This window comes from Danio aesculapii, chromosome 7 (genome assembly GCF_903798145.1).
Source record: "Danio aesculapii chromosome 7, fDanAes4.1, whole genome shotgun sequence".
In the NCBI taxonomy this organism is placed as follows: Eukaryota; Metazoa; Chordata; class Actinopteri; order Cypriniformes; family Danionidae; genus Danio; species Danio aesculapii.
This window is the reverse complement of record NC_079441.1, coordinates 13689138-13710549: the sequence shown is the minus strand read 5'-3', so window position 1 is coordinate 13710549 and position 21412 is coordinate 13689138. Positions and strand designations below refer to the sequence as shown.

The following is a 21412-nucleotide window of genomic DNA, read 5'->3' as shown; positions in this document are numbered from 1 at the left end:
TTGCAGTGAATCATATTTTGCTAGATATTTTTCAAGACACTTCTATACAGCTTTAAGTGACGTTTAAAGGCCTAACTAGGTTAATTAGGTTAACTAGGCAGGTTAGGGTAATTAGGCATTACTGTGAAAAAAATATAGTTTAAAGGGGCTAATAATTTTGTCCATAAAATGGCTTTTTAAAAATTAATAACTGCTTTTATTCTAGCTGAAATAAAACAATTAAGACTTTCTCCAGAAGAAAAAATATTATCAGACATACTGTAAAAATTTTATATATTATGAATATTTCTTTTAGTTTGCCTTCTGCATTACTCCGTCCTGGAATCACGACAGTTTGACCAATATTGCAGCTGTCTTACAACATAATGTACTTTTAAGGCTTTTTTTTAGGTGAGAATGCAGATGTTTAGATTGCAACTATGCAGTTTATTTATACTGTAAGGATAGTGACTATTTTTAAATATTTATAATTTCTAAAATTCAGCACATTGGGGGCCATCAACTTGTCATACTGAGCAGACCAAAGACAGTTCCGCCACAGGATGGCGACAGAGACCGCAAATTAAGCCCTTAGAGGAGAAAAACTAAAATGATTAGTTTTTATGTTTATAGATTAAATTATTATTAAAGCAGGTAAGTGACATTCTAAGTCGATCTCTCACTCTCGTTTGTATGTCGTAGTGCTGTATTTATACAACAGTAATCTGATAGTGTTTACGCTGCTTTAGCTTTTTTGTAGTTAATTATTGTGATCCCCCGATTGAAACAGAAAAATACTGGGAAATCTCTGTAGACTGATGACATTTCATGCAGTTCAGCCTTATAATCTTAAAATGTCAGCAAAATCAGCTGTTTTGTCATCACTTTAGACATTACGCTAGAGAATCATTCAATATTAGCTCTAAGGTGAGCTACAGATGTGAATGAATGGTGGAAGAAAGTAGTTCCTCATACAAGAGAATTTTTGAGACTCTCCGTGTTTGATTTTCATTTTTACATACACGATCATGCCGTCAAACTGTTGTCTAAACGCAATACATGGCTGTATATAGACACTAGTGGGACACTAATGCACTCGATGAGCCAATGCTCATATATATATATATATATATATTATTATTATTATTATTATTATTAATATTATGTTGAAAAAAATATTCTCTAAATTAAAACAGAAGTATCTATACATTAAATATTTTTTAATAAGATACTTTAAAGTGTTTTTTTTGTTACAGTTGAAGACAAATTTATTATATTAAAATTATATATCAAAATAAAAATTAGTTTTTTTTCCTAGAGAAAATATCATGCTTCTTTTAGTTTGGCTGGAATAAAAAAATTATATATAATATAAATAAATATATGCAGCACGGTGGTGCAGTGGGAAGCGCTCTTGCCTCACAGCAGGAAGGTCGCTGGTTCGACCTCGGCTCGGCTGAGTCAGTTGGCATTTCTGTGTGGAGTTTGCATGTTTTCCCCATGTTCATGTGGGTTTCCTCCGGGTGCTAATTATTCGTAGTGTATGTGTGTGAATAGAAGTGTATGGTTTTCCAGTGTTGGGTTGCAACTGGAAGGGCATTCGCTGCGTAAAAACATATGCTGGATAAGTTGGTGGTTCATTCCGCTGTGGTGACCCCAGAATAATAAAGGGACTAAGCCGAAAAGAAAACGAATGAATGATAAAAATGTTGAGAAAAATATTCTGTTAAAACAGCAATTAGGAAATATTTTTAAAATAATGAACATTTCATAGGAGGGTTAATAATTTTGTCTTCACCTGTATCATCATTACATTAACACTAACTACCCGTTTTTCTGATGTACCGTAAAAAGTACTGTAGAAATAAATTATGTGTCTTGACTATTGTCATATTTTGCTTGGCTGAATGAATTTCAAAGGCTCTACTGAGCTGTAGATTAAAGGCATCAGTGGAGACTCACAGGATTGAAGAGGACTTCCAGCTCCAGTATTACAGCTCCTTTACACATTGTTGTCAAATTCTCTTTCCTCAGAGGACAAATGAACTGCTGACCTTCACACGCCTGTTACAATAAAAAAAACAACTTCAGATTAAAACACAATAAAACAAACATACTCCCCACCACACCACACCACACGAAAACCTCAAAATGGCATGCAATTCTGAGAGTGCCGCACACAGGTGAGTGGGCTAGGTAAACCACCTGCAGAAAACACACTATTTCATCTTTTGACACTTTAACTAAGACTTGCACCAGATGCTTTCTTAAAATCACTCCATATCTTTATAAAAACATTATGCATTTCTGATGTGAGCTTCACACAGGTGAGTAGGCTTGACAAACCACCTGTAAAAAACACACTCTTTAATCTCTCTGACACTTTAACTGATACGTGCACCAGTTTTGCACCAGAAGCTTTCTTAAAATCACTCCATATCTTTATAAAAACATTATGCATTTTTGATGTGAGCTTCACACAGGTGAGTGGGCTTGACAAACCACCTGTAAAAAACACTCTTTAATCTCTCTGACACTTTAACTGACACATGCACCAGTTTTGCACGAGAAGCTTTCTTAAAATCACTCCATATCTTTATAAAAACATTATGCATTTTTGATGTGAGCTTCACACAGGTGAGTGGGCTTGACAAACCACCTGTAGAAAACACACTCTTTAATCTCTCTGACACTTTAACTGACACATGCACCAGTTTTGCACCAGATGCTTTCTTAAAATCACTTCATATCTTTATTAAAAAACATTGAGCATTTCTGAAGTGTGCTTCGAACAGGTGAGTGGGCTTGATAAACCACCTGTCAAAACACATGCACCAGACACCTTACTTGCACTACATCTTGCAATACTGAAAACAATGTTTACTTGTGAATGTACCACAAATCACGTGGCTACTTGTTTTCTTCAACCTTAAATACCTCAATATCTTGCACAATATTGTTCTGTCTCATGTAAGAGCACTTGAATAGTCTGTCTTAGGTTATTTGTATAGTTTAAGTATGTATAGTACATGCTTAGTTAGATTACCACTCTGATATTTTAGTTACGTACAGGTTTAAAATGTCCAGTGTTGTGTTCATATTTATAATTCTGTTTATTTATGTAGCACTGTGGTCCTGCAAGATACTGCATTTCATGCCACTGTAAGTCCACACATGTAGCAGAATGACACTACAACTCAACTCGACTTAATATATCAATTCTAATCAATGATCTTTCACATATCACTGCTCTTTATTTTAAAAATGATAAGTCACCCTAAAATAAAAACACACTCGCCTTCAGTAGGTGTTGAGTTTCATTCTACTGTTAAACGCAGGATATTTTAAGAATGTTGGCAAACTTGTTTTTCAACATTCTTCAAACTATCTTTTCTTTCTGTTCAACAGCATAACGAAACTGAAAAACGAACAAGAGATGTTCAAGTAAACGATTATTTTTAATACCAATACATACAGTTCAGGGGCGGCACGGTGGCTCAGTGGTTAGCACTGTTACCTCACAGCAAGGTCACTAGTTCAAGTCCCGACAATTCTGTGTGGAGTTTGCATGTTCTCCCTGTGTTCGTGTGAGTCCAAAGACATGCGCTAGAGGTGAATTAAATAAACTAAATTGGTCGTAGTGTATAAGTGTGAATGAGTGTGTATGGATGTTTCCCAGTACTGGATTGCAGCTAGAAGGGCATCTGTTGTCAATTCTTGTGTCAATTCATGTAAAATTCAGATTTATTGTCAATTCAGCAACATGTACAAGACAGAGAGAATTGAAATTACATTACTCTCAAGAACCTGAGTGCATACAAATAATAAAGTTTGTTGATGAACCTTGATGTTGGCTTGAGAAAGCCAGCGTCACTGTGCTAGGACTGGGAATGGCAGTTGGCAGGAAGCACAGTGGTGGCTAAGTGTTTGCTAGGCAGTTGCTAAAATGTTTATGGAATTGCTAAATGGCAAGGCTAATGTACATGTTTAATCAAATGCTAATACTTAGTAAGCATTTCTAGCATATGTTATTACAATTAGATAGTCATTAATAGCATGTAACTAATCGCTATTCGCCCTTGGCTTATCATTGTTACTGTTGTGTAGGTATGGCTGACGTGAAACTGACGTTTCGACAGTGTCGACATCCCGAAGCACAAGCGTTTCGAAACATTGCACCGAAGCATGATCTGAAACACCTGGTCACATGACTAAAGCGATTCAAAGCATCGATCAGTTCAGAAGCGTTTCGGGGACTGTCGAATCTGCATTTGACTGACAGGGTCAGAATGAACTTCTGTCTAATATAGCCTAATGGACCGTGCGTGTGCACGTTGTTACTGTGCTTCAAAAGGCTTTTGGGTTCGAATCCCGACTTGTACAAATACTCCGAATTCTCGATTTTATGTATTTTAAATCATGCTACTGTTTTATGGTGTAGTATAGATAGGATATAGCTGCTGATACGCCATCAATTTAGCATCATTTTTGTAACACTAAAATAATAATTAATATTTTTAAAGTACTGTGATGGTTGGGTTTAGGTTTTGGGTAGACGTTAATAAAATACAATGGGAAATAATACTTGTTAACTTCTGGCAACAACCCTGTTTTATAACCAAAACAAGACATATTTATTCACAATGTGTTTATTCGGATGTCAGACCAATGTTGAAACAAAACGATACAGGAACAAAGCATTTCAAACTTAAATTAAACAATTCAAAATAGCTCTATCAGACTGGATTCGAACCCACTATACCTGCATGGTAGTCAGACACTCTCATCGCTCCACTAAATCATTTGAAGATTCAACACTACAAAGTGGGGGTTAATACCTCAGTTTCCTCAACCATTCTTTGCTGAAGCTATTCCAGTGAAATACATTAAAAAGCTTCGACACATTTGCTTCAACTGTTTCAGTGTTTCATGAAGCCTCGCTTTGCCCACCACTACCACTACTTGCCAGTGGAGTTGTCTCCGCTGGCGATCCCTTCCTGTAGTTTGTGCCAATTGCCAGCTGGGTTTCCTATCTGGGAGTTTACCTCTGAGTGAACTCCAACTCCCAGAAACCCCTGCGCTCATCAACACTGATAACAGCTGACAACAATCCGAACACTCGCACACAGACACAGCCGCTGCTCATCTACACTAATTACAAGGACTATAAATATATAAATACACCTCACATTCATTCATTCAGGTCTTGTTTATCCCACGAACATTACAAAGCGTTTCTCCTGGTTTGTTTTCCCATGTTTTGACCCCTGCCTTGTAAGTTTGTTCATCCTTGTCTGCAGCCTGTCTTTTGATCATCTGCCTGTGTTTCTGACTACGACTCTGGATTGCCTGTATACATCTGTTTATCCCTGTGTTGACCATAGCTTTACTGTCCTTCCCATTAAACCTGCAATTGGATCCACAAGTCTGCTCTCAGCTTCTGCTTCACAACAGTTACCATGCATAGTACACACAAGAAGTCCCATTTGCTAGCATGAGTCAAACGAGGCAATACTCAGGCCCCTACGATGTTCTGATGTAGAGATATTGCTGTTTTAAATGGTTGCTAGGTTAGTTTTTGTTTTACTGCAATGGGAAGAATTCACAGATTAGTGAAGATTAGGGCCAGACGGAATCTGCTGACATTTTTTGCAATTTCTGCAGAGAATTTTGGTAAAAATCTGCAGTTTTCTGCTGAATTATTTTGGGAGTATCATAACAAAGCTTAATATATAAAATAAAAAGTAATATCTTTTTAACTTTTATTTAATGTCTAAAATGCAAATCCAATTAGATTCTCTTTATTTGGTAAACAAAGCAAGTCTCTTTCTACTTTTTATATCTACTAAAAGACAGAAAATATTACTTTACACACTGCATTGTACATAAATCAGATTAACATTTTCATATTAGTCAATAATATGACTGTAATTATTTCAGAAACTGAATAAATATATTTACACACATTTACACAAGTAAATAATAAAAGAATTAATGATGGGCTAAAAATCTGCAGAAATATGCGGAAAATCTGTGGAATTCTGTGCGTGCAGATTCCGTGTGGGCCTAGTGATGATACATCAAAACTTCTTGCCAATATGAGTGATAAAAATCAACCCCGATGTCTTTATGACAGTCAAAAACTGGAATATATTGCCATATTTTATTGAAAATATAATGCTTAAGTGTGAAAGTGATGCATGCAAAAGAGGCTTGCCATGCGAGTAAAAGAATTGAGTTTTTGTAAAAATGGCTTGCCATATAGGTTAAAAATATGGAGTTTGTCAAATTGGCTTGCCATATTTTGAGAAAAATAATGCTTAAATTATTTATTGGAAAACTATAAGTCTGATAAACCGGAAAAGAATCAGATGCAGAATACAGCTTTTGGCCAAATTGAGGACTTTAATAATGCGGGCATATAAAAAAATTATTCATTTAAAAAAATATATTAAAGAGCCCATATTATACATGAAATAGGGTCATATTTAGGTTGTAAGGGTCTCCAACAACAGTCTAATATGCATGCAAGGTCATAAAACACTTTTATGGTCTTATAATCTGCATTTATTTTTACCTAATTATCCCAACGACTCCCATATGAATCGTTTAGCGATTCATTTGTTCCCAACCCCCTCCTCAGCGCGAAGCTAATCTGCGCTGATTGGACCGATGACAGCCTGCTGCGATTGGTCGACAGTGACAGGCTTCAGCGCGAGACAGAGTGAAATGCCCAGCTGGTAATCAACTATATAAAAGTAGTCACAGTGCACACCCGCTTCATAGTGTAAGGCTTTTTTCACACACACACACACACAACCCTCCTCAGAAGAACTGGGGAGATCGACGCGAGTCTCCTAGCCTCTCCCTCTCTCTCTCACACACACACACACAACGCTCCTCAGAAGAACTAGGGAAAGCGACGCGAGTCTCTCTCTCTCTCTCTCTCTCACACACACACACAACGCTCCTCAGAAAAACTAGGGAAAGCGACGCGAGTCTCTCTCTCTCTCTCTCTCTCTCTCTCACACACACACACACACACACACACACACACACACAAAAAGCTCCTCAAAAGAACTAGGGAAAGCGACGCGAGTCTCCTGTCTCCTAGCCCCTAGGCGTCACAAACTCGACCTGTTCTTTTTCTCTCTCTCTCTCTACTAAAGAGTAACCGCGTGTACTGTACCAGGTTAACAAGTAACAAAACACAATAAATACATAATTTGCAAGTTAAACGAGGCAACAATTTTAATCGCACTTACTTACACTAGTGAATAAACCTCAACCACTGACCCTTCACAGTTCACAACTCATCTTTGAGTAGAGACTGTCAATATTATCCATCTGAGCACAGCGTGACTTCATTGGACCGGCGGCGTCTGTGTGTGTGTGTCTAGTGTTTTTTCTGTGTTTGTGGGCGGGGCCGCAGGTTTCAAATCTCCCTGGTTTGCGCGCGTAACTACTGGCGAGGCTTGTGTTTCGTGGCTGCGTCATCGCGAAACACCTAATGACTCGTTATCAAGACGACTCGTTTGAAGCACTATGAGTCGACTCTTTTATAGATGAATCAATAGTTTTAAACACTGTACACTTACAGATTTAAGCCTTAGCTGGATATTTCACTTCACTTAGAGCTGTGTTACACACTACATGGAAGAGCATTTTCAAAAACCCATAATATGGGCTCTTTAAGAAAAGAAAAGTATGATTGGCATGAGGAGATATAGCAACAATCTTAAATGCAGAAGGCACATTTTGACCAAATTTGGGCCTTGTAGCATCAACGGCCTAGCAGGAGATGTTTTCGAGGACAGAGTAGTATAACAGTATGTTGGCTTTTTCAAGCCAGCATAATAAAAACACTACAGGAAGAATGTAAATATACAATAAATACAGATAATTTACGTAAAATGAAAAGAGAATAAATACATCTAACTTACTGAGACTAAAGGAATCGCAACCTTCCCCAAGAAGTCTGGAGCTTTGTCTCCATCCTCATCAAACACAGTCACTTCCAGAACTTCATGAATGTCTTTAACAGGGCTGGTCAAGAAGACAAATCAAATAAACATCAGCGATATATTTATTTTAATGTAAATATGCAATTTATATTGAATACAGTACTGTGAAAAAAGTTTGGAGTCTGAAATATTTCATAAAGATATTTTTTTAAATAAATCTAGTTTGCTTATGTTTTATAAATGCAAAAACAGCAATATTGTGAAATGTTATTAGAGTTTAACTCATTTTTTTATATTAATATATTGGGGTATTTTTTATTTATTTTTTTGTCAAGGCTGAATTTTTTCAGTTTTTGGTTTCACTTGAACCTTTAACAAAGTCATAAGACCATTCTAATGTAATTTATTTTTTATTTAATGCCATGTCAGCAACTGTGGCTATTTTCATGGCAAGAACAATTATCATTTCAATAATAAATATACAAATAAAAACAACAAACAAATGAATACATAAATGAAATAAGATTTTAGTGTTATAATACTATGCTAAAAAGTTTCTGTATTATTATGTTTCTGAATATTATTAATATTATTATTATTAATATTATTATATTACACTGTAAATGCCAGTATTTGAGCAAAAGAAATAAATGTGCTGTTTTGCGTCTCTTTAAATGCTAATGAGCTGCAGATCTCCACCCCCTTTTCAAAGAAAAGAAAAAAAAAACATTGAAATCATCAGAATATATTTTAAAGACTTGTTGTGTACAAGCTTTTCATATACACGTTTCTGAGGACACAGATACAAACGCATCTGTCAGACTAAACATCATGCGAGAATTAAAGGTAACACTTTAGAATAATGGTTCATTCGTTAATTTATTTACTAACATTAAGTATGAACTCTTGCAAAGCGTTTATTAATCATAGTTGAACATTAAATAATGCATTATTAAAATCCAAAGTTGTGCTTGTTAACATTAGTTAATGCACCATGAGTCAACATGAACTAATATTATTTAACTTAAATAAGGTTACCAAATGTTAACAAAGATATAATAAATATAATGTATTACTAATTGTTTGTTCATGTTAGTACATTTATTAACTAACATTAACTAATGGACCGCGACCATAATAAATTAAGATTATTAAATCTTTCTGCCAACTGTCAAACACAGACATTTAAGTCAAAAGCATAAACCTAAAATACATAAGTTTACATGTTGTTAGTTGTATCCGTGATTGTAAACACATGGTTAAGAAATTGCATGTGTATCAGTATATTAGATATGAGACCTTTTTCAATTTAATACGTCCTCAATGAACAGACATATTAATTCCTTAATAAATGAAATTTTATTTGTGACCCTGAATCCCAAAACCTTTAAGAAAAAAAAATATATAAGAAATATAATAATAATAATAATAATAATAATAATAATAATTATTATTATTATTAAATTAAATTAAATAAGCTGATTAAATGCTTTCCATTGATGTATACTTTGTTAAATAAACACTTTTAATATGACAACATTTGGTCAAAATAAGCCATTTAGAAAATCTTGAATCTGAGGGTGAAATTGCCTTTAAACATGTCCAAATTAAGTGCTTAGCAATGCATGTTACTAATAAAAACTGATTCCTGATTAATTCACAGTAGGATACTTACATAATACTTAATATTTTATAGATTTTTGGCATAAAAGACATTTTTTTTAGCATTTTTGCCCAAACAATGTATTATTGTATTGTATTAACTTGACCAATTGAATGCATCCTCACTTGACCAACACTTGACCAATTGAATGCATCCTCACTAAACACTTTTAAAAGAAATCAAACAGACCCTAAAGTTCAAAACAGTAGTATACATTAATAATACTGACAAAGTGAAGACTTTATTCCACTCAGGGTTGAGGCTTTTGTATACGGTGTGGGTCTGTAGCCGGTTGTTTCCCAATTCCAGGACACAAAACGGGTCGCTCTTTCCTAGAAATACACAGAAGGTCCAGCAAATGTGGTTTTAGATGATCACAAACTAAAATAGCTCTCAACAAATGAATCAACAAATAATAAATAATACCATTTAGATCAGCAGCCGTGAGGTCAGTGGCCTTGATTACTTTAACCTGGAGAAAACCAACATCTCTCAGGTCCCTCAGGGTGTTCTTCAAACTCTTGAAAAAAAGAGAGAAAATTGTAAAAAGAGGTTTAAATGGGATCATGCATTATTATACTGTTATTATACAATACTGTTTTAAAAGTATCAAATATGAGACATCACATGATTGTGTTTGCTTCAAACTAATTTATGTCACATATGAGACATACTGAATACAAGTGTCTACTTTCAATGTTTCATATAACATGTTAAATTTGTACAATTTTAAATATGAGTGAAATAATGTCCATCAAATATCTGTATGTACTAAGGAAACAACATTTAATCTGACCTGTTCTTATAAAAATACATAAAATGACAAGTGACAAATATATAAAATGACAACTTTTTCCAAAACTTTATGGGTTTATTTTTTTTATTTTTTTGCAAAACTTTTCCAGGCCTAGAAAATGCCATGTCAAAATTTCATGATGTTTCCAAGACCTTATGAAGCCCATTACAGATTACTAAAAAGTGTAAAAAGTAATCCCTCATCTTACAGTACTTTGAGTTGTAATGTTTTAAAAAGGCTGTATGTAAGTTTTTGATTCTTCTAAAGCTTAATAATACCATAATATGTTTGCTGATATTTAAGAAACATACCAAGTGAACATTCTTGTTTATCTGAAGTCAGATATTCTGCTTTGAAAATGTGTTTTCCATGCCAGAAAGGCTGTCTTTGTTTTGGTTCTTTTAATGCCAGCTTAGCCAATTATATTTCAGCACCTTGGTGGAAAATTGCATATTTCATTCAGTCAGTCAGGAAGGCTCTCAAAGCATGTGTCTTTGACTGAAATGCAACCTCTGGTGGACAGTAGCAGCCTCCGAAATGACACGCAGATTAAGAGTTTCACATGAGGTTATTAATAAGCAAATAATATAAATATTAGGAGCGTAAACATTAGGTGAACAGGTTAAATTGTAACACCGTGTCCTGACAGCACACTATGTGACAAGATTTGCAGTGGTAAGTAATTAGGCTGTTTTCACCAGACGAAACACGACAGAAATGTAATTGCAACCATTCAGAAGAACAGAATAGTGCACCCTAATTAATACATATTAAACCTCTTCAACATTATTAAATGTACATGCTGAATCACTCATACGTGTCGGTTTACACCAAGTCACAGCTCTAAAGTTCAATTATCGCGTGCCGTTGTTTTTATTTATAACACGATTTAAATCAGCCTTTAGGCTCGATAGTCAGTCACTCGCTGTTGCGCTTGTGTGTGTGTGTTCGATAAAGGAATGCAATACCTAGTTCAATCACTAGGTGTCAAACATACATACCTACAACATCTTTAAAATACTTCTGCACTCCTGTATAAGTGTTTTGGCCTAAAAAATATTATGTTATATGTATAATATTATATGTTTTAAAAAACCCTTGAAACCCAACACACATCTTCACTTATTGTGTATTATGTACAAAGACGGATTTAGTTATTTGGCGGCCCTAAGCAATTCCAACTTTTATATTTTTTATTTATTTTATTTGTATTATTTTTGTTTATTTCTTATATCAGTTCATTTGTTACATCAGTCTTTTCTAAATGCTTTTCTTAACACTTGCACTGAGCTGCATATTTAGATTTTTTACAGAAATGTATCTTTCTAACTTCGATAGAATGACCTGGCAAAATACTTTGGAGCAGATGGATAAACACGGTCTTATTTTAAAGAATACCCTCTAAAGATGCATATAAAATATTGTATTTTTATTATTGTATTATTTCACAATTTTATAAGTCACACAACAAAAGTTGGATTTTAAAGTTTGTTTGTTTTTTGGTCACACTTTATTTTGATGGTCTGTTTGTTGAATTTAAGTTACATTGCATCTACATGCCAACTAATTTTCATTAGATTATAAGTAGACTGTTAGGTTGGGGTTAGGGTTAGTGTAAGTTGACATGTACTTACAAAGTTTCTTATAGTCAATTAAATGTCTGTTTAGCAGCGGTACCAACCGATTTTAAGCAGACAGTCTATTAATACTCAAATGGACCATCAAAATGAAGTGTTACCTTTTTTGTTTATAGACTGCTCAGGCATATGTTTATGTACCTTTCGTGGAGGAAATGAGGAAAAAATATTTATTTTGCTATCTTATATGGAATAAAGATTATTATAAAGATTTAACTAATGTTAAGAAGTGTGCACTTTAATGTTCATATTTAGAGTTTTTGCACAAATGACATACCCAAATTTAAAAGCTATTTACACATGCAATCATTTTACAGAAAACACTCTAAACTTAAAAAAAAATGCAATAATGAATTACATTTATAGTTGTTTCTTAGTTTTATAATGCATTTAAATAAAAAAAATGAATTAGATTTTTTTAGTGAGAGATGATTAGATCTTTGTCTAGGATCATCCAAAACTGGTTATAAAATGATTAAAAAAAATACCTAAACATAATAAACTATTTCATTGTGATGGACAATTTTGCACAAATGTAATTACATTAAATTTAGAGAAAAATAAACATTTTGTTTGACCCTATACATTATTAACACCAAAAAAATGCAAGGTTCCACACAAGTCTTTCATGTTGTCTTAACACTAAGCAATTACGATTGAACATAAAACTATTAAGTTGTCCCAAAAACAATCTCAAGAATTGTGTTTCAGCTCACTTTAAATAAGTTAAAATAATTTTTTTTTAATTAAATAATTTTAAATAAAATCCCACTTTAATATCACCAGAGGTCTTCTGCAATACATTATCAACATATTACATTGTATTTATATTTTGAAGTACACAGAAGTTAAACAGGGTGCTTTCACACCTGTAGATCCATTGTTTTTCTCCCTGAAACGGGGATTTAAAATTGCTGCAATATTTATTTTTGTTCTTGGTTTGCTTTCACACGGCAAAGTTTCTAAATGGACCAAACGGACTTAATCTTTCAGATTAGTCGGAGATTCAGGGTTTATTTTTCCAATGGATTCCGCTCAGCTGTCAGAGCTTACAGGTACTTAATTTTTTTTAATGACGATGAGCAATAAGACCTAAGCTTAAAGGTGCGCTTTAATTTTTGTCATACACAGTCTAACTTCAGTTGTCGAGGGTAGATTGAACAAGCAGCAAAAATCTTTTTTGTTGTTGAGTTTACATGCTATATATATATATATATATATATATATATATATATATATATATATATATATATATATATATATATATATATATAAAATTTATAGGAATGATTGATGCTTCTAGGTATTTATTGGGGGCTCTCAAATTTCCTGGGCCCTAAACGACTGCTTACTTTGTTTATTGGTTAAATCCACCCCTGAGGGCTGTGCGATTGAGGAAAATATCTAATCGCGATTTTTTTTGACAGATATTGCAATTGTGATTTGATATTTGGATTTAATTCAAGCTGCAAGCTGATTTTAATTTAATTGAAGATTCAGCTCAACAATCTGTAAGCCATGTCAACAATTCTGCAACAGCTCGTAAAAATGACCTATTTTTGTTTGGTGTCTGTGACTTTGAAACTAAACTATTCCCATATTACAATTGCTGTTTTTCTTTGATATTAATTTGTCTATTAATGCTTCCAAAGTAGCAGATGCCATCACTTGTCAGCACTTTCCTGTTTGTTTTCTTTTTTATTGTATTTTGGGCGTAGTTGAGTTGCGCAATTCTGATTGGGCAGAATGAAAAGTGTGCTCACTTAATTGGCTAGTTATAAAGATCCAGTCAGATCACACGATTTCGGCATGATTTCCTTGACATAGGGTGTTGTGGGAAGCCAAATGTACATCGTGACACAGGATTCAATCGTTTCTTCTAATGTCATGTGGCATAGTTCACGATAATCCATACCATGTCTGCGATGCCTTAAGTCTAGCATGTTTAATTTTCTGAAGTATAGCGGACTGGTTTTGAAGGTATTATTCGTTATTTTCGTTTACATATATATTTTATATTGCAGCCTCTTGCAATTAACTAATCACAACATTCGCGATTGCGATTCGATTTTGATTAATCGCACAGCCCTACCCCTGATTATAGATATTAAAGCAGCACTGTGGTTTAACATACATATTTAGCCAGCATGTTTTCTCTCTCCTGAGGGTCCTCCAGTGGCGGGTTGAAGAGATCCGAAATGGAGGCCCCGGTGCAGGCTTTGGGAGTGATGAGAAACACCACCTTGCCCCGGCCCGGCTCCAGGTCACAGGAAAACAATCTGGATTCATTCAGCGGCAACTCAGACAAGTTGATCTCAGACCTGCAACGTGTACAACCACACAAAGACTAAACCACAAAAACACCTTACAAACAGGAAGTTATTTATGCGAGAAATGCTTTTGTGTTGAGGGATCAGGGCTGGATGCTCTTTTATCTGCATTTGTGATTGACATGTTGACTTCTGCTGAATTTTTATCATTTTTTTCTATATTTAAAATTTCCGTCTCACTTTATATTAAGTAGCCTTAACTAATATGCACTTAGATTGAAATTATTAATTTGTTACAATGTAGTTATTGTGTAAATACATGATTTCACGTTATATTTATGCTTTATTAAATACCTGCATGTATTACATCTGTAAATTCTGTAATTACATTTATAATAACACTGCTGATGATTCCTAACTCTTTAACCCACCCTTAAACTTACCCATACCACCAAAGCTTTCTCTAACTTTACCTGTATCCAACTTTACTTTCACCAGAAGTCTCCCACAATACATTATCAACCCATTAAGTACATTGTATTTATATTTTGAAGTACACAGAAGTTAAACAGGGTGCTTTCACACCTGTAGATCCATTGTTTTGCTCTGAAAGGGGGATTAAAACTGCTGCAATATTTATTTTTGTTCTTGGTTTGCTTTCACACGGCAAAGTTTCTAAACGGACCAAATGGACTTAATCTTTCAGATTGGTCAGAGATTCAGGGTTTATTTTTCCAACGGATTCCGCTCAGCTGTCATAGCTTACAGGTACGTATGTCATTATTTTAATGACGATGAGCAATAAGACATAAGCGTAAAGGTGCGCTTTAATTTTGAATGGTGACACCCACAGACATCGTCACTAATTTTACATCAAAGGTAAGACTTTGTCATACACAGTCTCATTTTAGTTGTCGAGGGTTGTACAAATCTATTTTGTAAATTTTTTGTAACATTTAATTAGTTATTTCATAAGAATAAGACATTTAATAACTTTATCATTATTAATTATGAGCTTAAATAAATGTTGGCTAGAATTATGCATTATAGGCTTACATTATAGAGAGAAATAACAGATAAAGCGAGACTGCAGTCAGGACGATGGGGTTTGAGTTCGGCAAAGAGCAGTTCCTGAAAGCAGGGGACACTATACTGTCAGTGAACGGTGCCTTTCAGATGAGACTGAGGTCCTGAGTCTTTGTGGTTATTAAAAATCCCATGGCACTTCTTGTAAAGGCCAGGGTTGTGTCCACGGTGTTCTCAAATTCCCTCCATCAGCTCTTACCCACCATGGCCTCCCAATCATCCCCATAAACAGAATTGGCTGTCTCTATTCCACCAGTAGCTGGTGTGTGGTGAGCACACTGGTGCTGTTGTCCTGTGGCCGCCGTCACATTAACCAAGTGGATGTTACACACTGGTGGTGGTGTGGAGAGAACCCCCCTCATGAATGTGAAGCGCTTTGGGTGTATGGCTATACACAATAAATGTGCTATATAGCTGTTTTTCAGATGTTAGTTTTAATGATCTCTATAAGCTCCAAAACAGTGACAAAATTTGCATTTAGAAGATATAAACATCCAAAGAAGTTTGCCACTTCCACCTAAATAAACTACTTTTTTTGACATCACCTCATACTTCAGTTTCGCATCAAATCATTTGACCAATCAAATGCTCTCTAGTATCTGACAAGCCCCGCCCCCTCTATATGCCTCAAATTAGCTTTTCATTTAATGTGCTTGAGCTCAACCACTCTCACTGGCAGAGCTGTCATAAAAAAAAATCAATCACTATTGGCTGACAGCCTCGTTTGCAGCTCCGCCTAGGCTCGGCTAATCTCGTTGATTGCCAGCTGCAGCCATGGTTCAAGTCGAACGCACCTTTTCATTTGATGCGCTTGATCTCAACCACTCTCACTGGCAGATCGTGATAAAAACTAAACACTATTGGCTGTTTTTATAAATGGGAGAAGCTACTACATATCTTTCTCTGTCTTTATATTTCAGATGCAGATTCAAATTACATTACAAAAAAACGTATAAACTCACAATCCGTAACTTTCTTCACTCTTCCGTCCATCTTTTGCGACAACTTCAACCTCCAGAAGGCTTGATGCATCGGGGAACTGGTAAAAGTCAAATCTTTCTCTCCACTCTGTGTTGACTTTCTTCGTTTGAGACTGTCAACATGAAAGCATTGAAAGTCACCATGAAATTAAAATATCTATGTTTTAAATGTTAGTATCAGTATGTTAGCTATAAAGTACATGTATAAGCTAGTGTGCTCCAAAACCAAGCCAGGCTCATTCTGAAAACGTAGTCCTGTGGACGTTGCTGGAGACCGCGAAATACATCCCGGGAGGTACGTATTTTTGCAGTTTTTGTTTTCGTGAATCCACAAGAGGCCGATGTGTGCGTTTTTTCGTATCTCAAATGCCTCTCGCGAGTGTCGTTTGCGCCCGCGCAGTTCTCGCGTAAACCCACCAGAGGCCGCTGTCGAACGATCGTCTGTCTGACTGACTGAATGATTGACTGGGCGACAGGCCAATCGGCTGACCCACCCTCCTCCTCCTCTAAACCCAACCCATTTTACAGATTGACCGGCCCACCCGCTTACTTCCCTAAACCCAACCAACAATTTACAAAATACGTCCAGAAAAAGAAAAGCCTTCGTCTGATTTTTACCACATTTTCGGATTTTACCACATTCTCACCCTGTTATAAACTTGTTCACTTTATTTTTTGGATTCTGTTTTTGTCTTACCTCATTTCTGGAACTGCTCTTCCTCAGACTTGAAGCCGGTCGTCATCGTCGTGGTCAGCTCCTCTCTGCGTCTCAAGTCTGCCTTTGTAGACGACGAGCTAACTGGACAAACTGATTGAGGCGGGAAAGCCCTCCACACGGAGGTAATCAGTCAGCTGGTAAGCGCAAAAAGGAACGACGTCATACCGCCCCCGTAGCGTTCGCTTAAAAGATTAAAATGCTGCCATACGTACTGCCGGGTACATAACTCGCAGTCTCCAGAAACGTCCATGGGACTACGTTTTCAGAATGAGCCTGGGATTTCCAAAACAGTGACAAAATTCACATTTAGAAGATAATATAAACATTAAAAATCTAACAATTCATCACTTCCGCCTAAATGGATCAATGCTTTTTTTTGACATCACCTCATACTTCAGTTTCTCATCAAATCTTCTGACCAATCAAATTCTGCCTAATATCTGCCATGCTCCGCCCCCTACAAGAAGCTTTTTATATGCTTTTCATTTAATGTGCTTCCTCAACCACTCTCACTTGCAGAGCTGTGATTAAAACAAAACACTATTGGCTGTTTTTACATAAAGGGGAGGAGTTACAATAGGCCCCGCCCCAACTTCATGTTTCAGTTGAGATTGTCAAAATGCACATTTCAAAGCACTTCATGGGACCGTTACGGAGTTTGCAATAGGACTGCACTATAATTGAAAAGACACTGCGATGTTTTTTGTCTGTGATACATATTGCAATATTAAATAAAGTTTCATCTGATAAAGTAAATAGCTAGCTCTATTTGGAAATAATTCATAATTTTACATTGATTAAGATGATTTCGAGTGCAATTGCTTAAAATACAATAAACCAAATCACAAGCTTTGATAAAAACAGAGCAAAGATTAACATGTTGCTTAACAAGTCTAGCAGTATTCAGGTACACAAATTGAATAATAAAATGTAAAATAACAGTATATGTATACTACTCAGAGTACGAATTATACATTGATGATCAGGGGGTGTCTACTTTTTCCAGTAATGTTAGTTTGTGTTACACATTAGGGGTGGGCGGATCGATCCTAATATCGATAGTAATGATACCAACATTGGTATTGATATCAGATCGATAGTAGCGTTCCGAAGCGATACTTTTATTAACATTTCGTCCAATTTACGCCAAAGTACATTGCTCCTGTTTCATAAAAAAGCAGACATGTCTCTAAATATCCAGCTCCTTTTATATCTCATATGCACCGTTGCTCTTCCCTGCTCTGCTGTGATTAGTTGTCCTTTCATCACGTGACTCAGCACCGTCAAAGCGCAAGCACTTTTGGCTGTTATGAGATCACAGAAAGATAGAGGAGCACTGTTTGGAGTAAGCGAAAATATTGCAAACTGCGATGTTTGTGAAAAGTCTATTCGATACTGTGGCAACACCACACATCTACACAAACATATAAAACATCACGAAAAAGGGAACGCCGAGTTGTAAAACAGGATAGAAGAGGAGGCAAATCCTCTAGACAGACCGCCAGCAGTGCCAGCCCTGAGACAGAGGTCACTGGCCGAGTCGTTTCGGAGAGGCAATGAATATCCAGGTGGTTAGCTACAGCGGTGAAAATAATATTCGAGTTATATAGGACATTTAGTATTATTAGTAATGTCAATTTGAAGTAAAAAAATAAAAGAAAAACAAAAATGAATGCTTGAACATAGTTGAACCGGTTACTGCCATCATCCGGCTGATTAAATATAGCTTATATAGTCAGCAAGTTAAAACCTGCTATTTATATGAATTATTTAGGAATTTAAAAATATACAGTGGTGGCCAAAATGATTAGAACAGTGACTTAAAACCATCTTTTTAGCTGGTGAAAAAACTAGTTATCTTTTGCTGTAGAGTGTTAGTAGGAAATAATAATAATAAAAAACATTTAAAAACATTGTTTAGCAGGTGAGAATAGAGGCGTTCTAATAATATGGCCACCACTCTATACCATAAACTTGTGTCGGAATATCCCGCTTAAAAGGGACACTATAGGATTTATGTTTTGGCTACATAGGTGGGATAGACTTTAGGCTATACTTAATTATTCACAAAATGTTTTTATTTGGCTTAAGTGTTTAAAATGTGTCCTGGGTTTAACATATGCATTTAATTATAGCTGCTTTGAGAGCATTGAACTCATAAATCATCACACACTGTTCTCCCCTACAGAATTTAGGTTCAAGTGCATGCTTTTTAAAGTATCAGTATCGGTATCAATATCGGCGATACTGGCCCTGTATTTACTGGGAATCGGATCAATACCAAATTTTGCAGTATCGCCTAGCCCTTTTATACATGCTTCAGCATTTATTTAAATTTAATCTAATTTATTAATAAACGTATTCATGTTGTGTTTTGTAAACCTAAAAGTTTGTAAGATAATTTTAATACAACTTTTGCTTTGAGTGGGATCAAGTGTTAAATAATCAAGCTGCTTTTGAAAACCAAATCCTCTAAAGAATTGTTAGTCTGCATTAATTGGACATTATAAAGACATTATAATTTGAATTTCATCTACGCTTATGTTAGTCTGTTTTTCCCGAGGTCCCCATAATCCTGGACCAGGCTGTATCCTGAGCAAATGCTGTGGCGGTCATGGAGGAGAGGGGAGCGTGAGACTGATTCCTGAAAGACACCAGTGACAGATGAGTCTCTGCATTGATCCTGGGGGCCAGCCTACACACCTGCCGGTGACCTACTCACACCTGGAGCTTCTCCACGATGGACGTCCAGCATTCTCCAGCCTCCGGCGCCTAGACTGCAGCTCTGCACAGGAAGTTTGGCTAGAGAAATGGTTAGGCCCAACTGAGCCTGGTTTCTCTCAAGGTTTTATTTTACTTCACTTTATTCAGTCGGTGAAGTTTGTTCCTCGCGATTGACGCCTCTGGCTTGCTTGGTTTGAGACTGCTCATCGATGGATTTGCTCTTCAGTGTTTGGACTTTCAGAAGTGAAATTAAACCACACTGATCTGAAGTAAACTGAACTTTAACTCAGAAAACTGGACTGACACAGTTTCAATTTACTATAATCTTCTATATTAAGCTGCTTTGTAAAAGCGCTACAGAAATAAAAGAATTGGGGGGGGGTGTCAATCCCCCCAAACTTTCTTGTAATTCGCACTCTGTAAATAATTAAATACAATTCAGCTTTTGTAAAGTTACAAACATTATATATTCTTGTACCTGAATACTTTTAATGCTCACACAATCACAGGCTTTAAAAACTAATAAACACAATAAACGTTTTGGTAACTTTATGGTTAAACTTCGCACTGATTACATGCTGTAAATCATTTGGGTTTTCAACTGTGGCTCCTGGTGAACCACAATCCTGCCTGGACATTGCAGATCCTGCAATGTAACTATTGTGGATGCACACACTGCGATATTGATGCTGAAACTACAGTTGAAGTCAGAATTATTAGCCCCCCTCAATTATTAGCCCGCCTGATTATTTTTTTCCTCAATTTCTGTTTAATGGGGAGAAGATTTTTTTTTCAACACATTTCTAAACATGATAGTTTTAATAACTCATTTCTAATAACTGATTTATTTGATCTTTTCCATGATGACAGTAAATAATATTTCACTAGATATTTTTCAAGATACTAGCTTAAAATGCAATTTAAAAGCTTAATTAGGCAATTTATGTTAATTAGGCAAATCATTGAATAACAATGTTTTGTTCTGTAGACAATCCAAAAAATATATATATATTGCTTAAGGGGGCTAATAGTATTGACCTTAAAATGTTTTTTTTTATTGAAAACTGCTTTCATTCTAGCTGAAATAAAACAAACAAGACTTTCTCCAGAAGAAAAAAATATTATCAGACACACTGTGAAAAATTCTTTGCTCTGTTAAACATCATTTGGGAAATATTTAAAAAAGAAAAAAATAATTCACAAGAGGGCTAATCATTTTGACTTCAACTGTTTATATCTTGCAGCCCTGGTAAGTAATTACATCATACAAGTCACAGTGAAGTTCCTCCATCAGTACCTTGCTTTTGAATTTCTGATCTCCCAGTTTGAAGCGCACAAACAAGTCCCCCTGTCCGTCCTTTGGTAAATCCCGTCCCTCCACGAGAGTGATGGTGTAGAGGCCGGTCCACAGCTGACTCTTATTTACAGACTCGCTCATACGTTTATACTCGTTTGAATTTCCCTGAGGATTAATACAAAAACTGGCATGTGACAATTGAGAAATGTCAACAGTTATGTTAGGATTTCTAGATTTGATTTGGCAGTGGTTCTCAAGTTTGTTCTGACATGTAAATGCTAATGAAAATAGGCCATAA

At 35.6% G+C, this 21412-nt stretch overlaps 1 protein-coding gene across 4 annotated transcripts in view; it reads right to left on the bottom strand.

The window, feature by feature from the left end:
- Positions 1-21412, bottom strand: part of mctp2b (multiple C2 domains, transmembrane 2b) — a 77806-nt gene that overhangs the window by 11597 nt on the left and 44797 nt on the right. For all 4 annotated transcript variants that reach the window (XM_056461067.1, XM_056461068.1, XM_056461069.1 and 1 more), the window contains 7 exons: positions 21115-21279; positions 16358-16488; positions 14174-14360; positions 10033-10126; positions 9836-9938; positions 7923-8025; positions 1942-2043 (listed from right to left, as the gene is read on the bottom strand). In XM_056461067.1, the coding sequence (XP_056317042.1) occupies positions 1942-2043; positions 7923-8025; positions 9836-9938; positions 10033-10126; positions 14174-14360; positions 16358-16488; positions 21115-21279 (885 nt within the window). The remainder of the gene's footprint in view (positions 1-1941; positions 2044-7922; positions 8026-9835; positions 9939-10032; positions 10127-14173; positions 14361-16357; positions 16489-21114; positions 21280-21412) is intronic.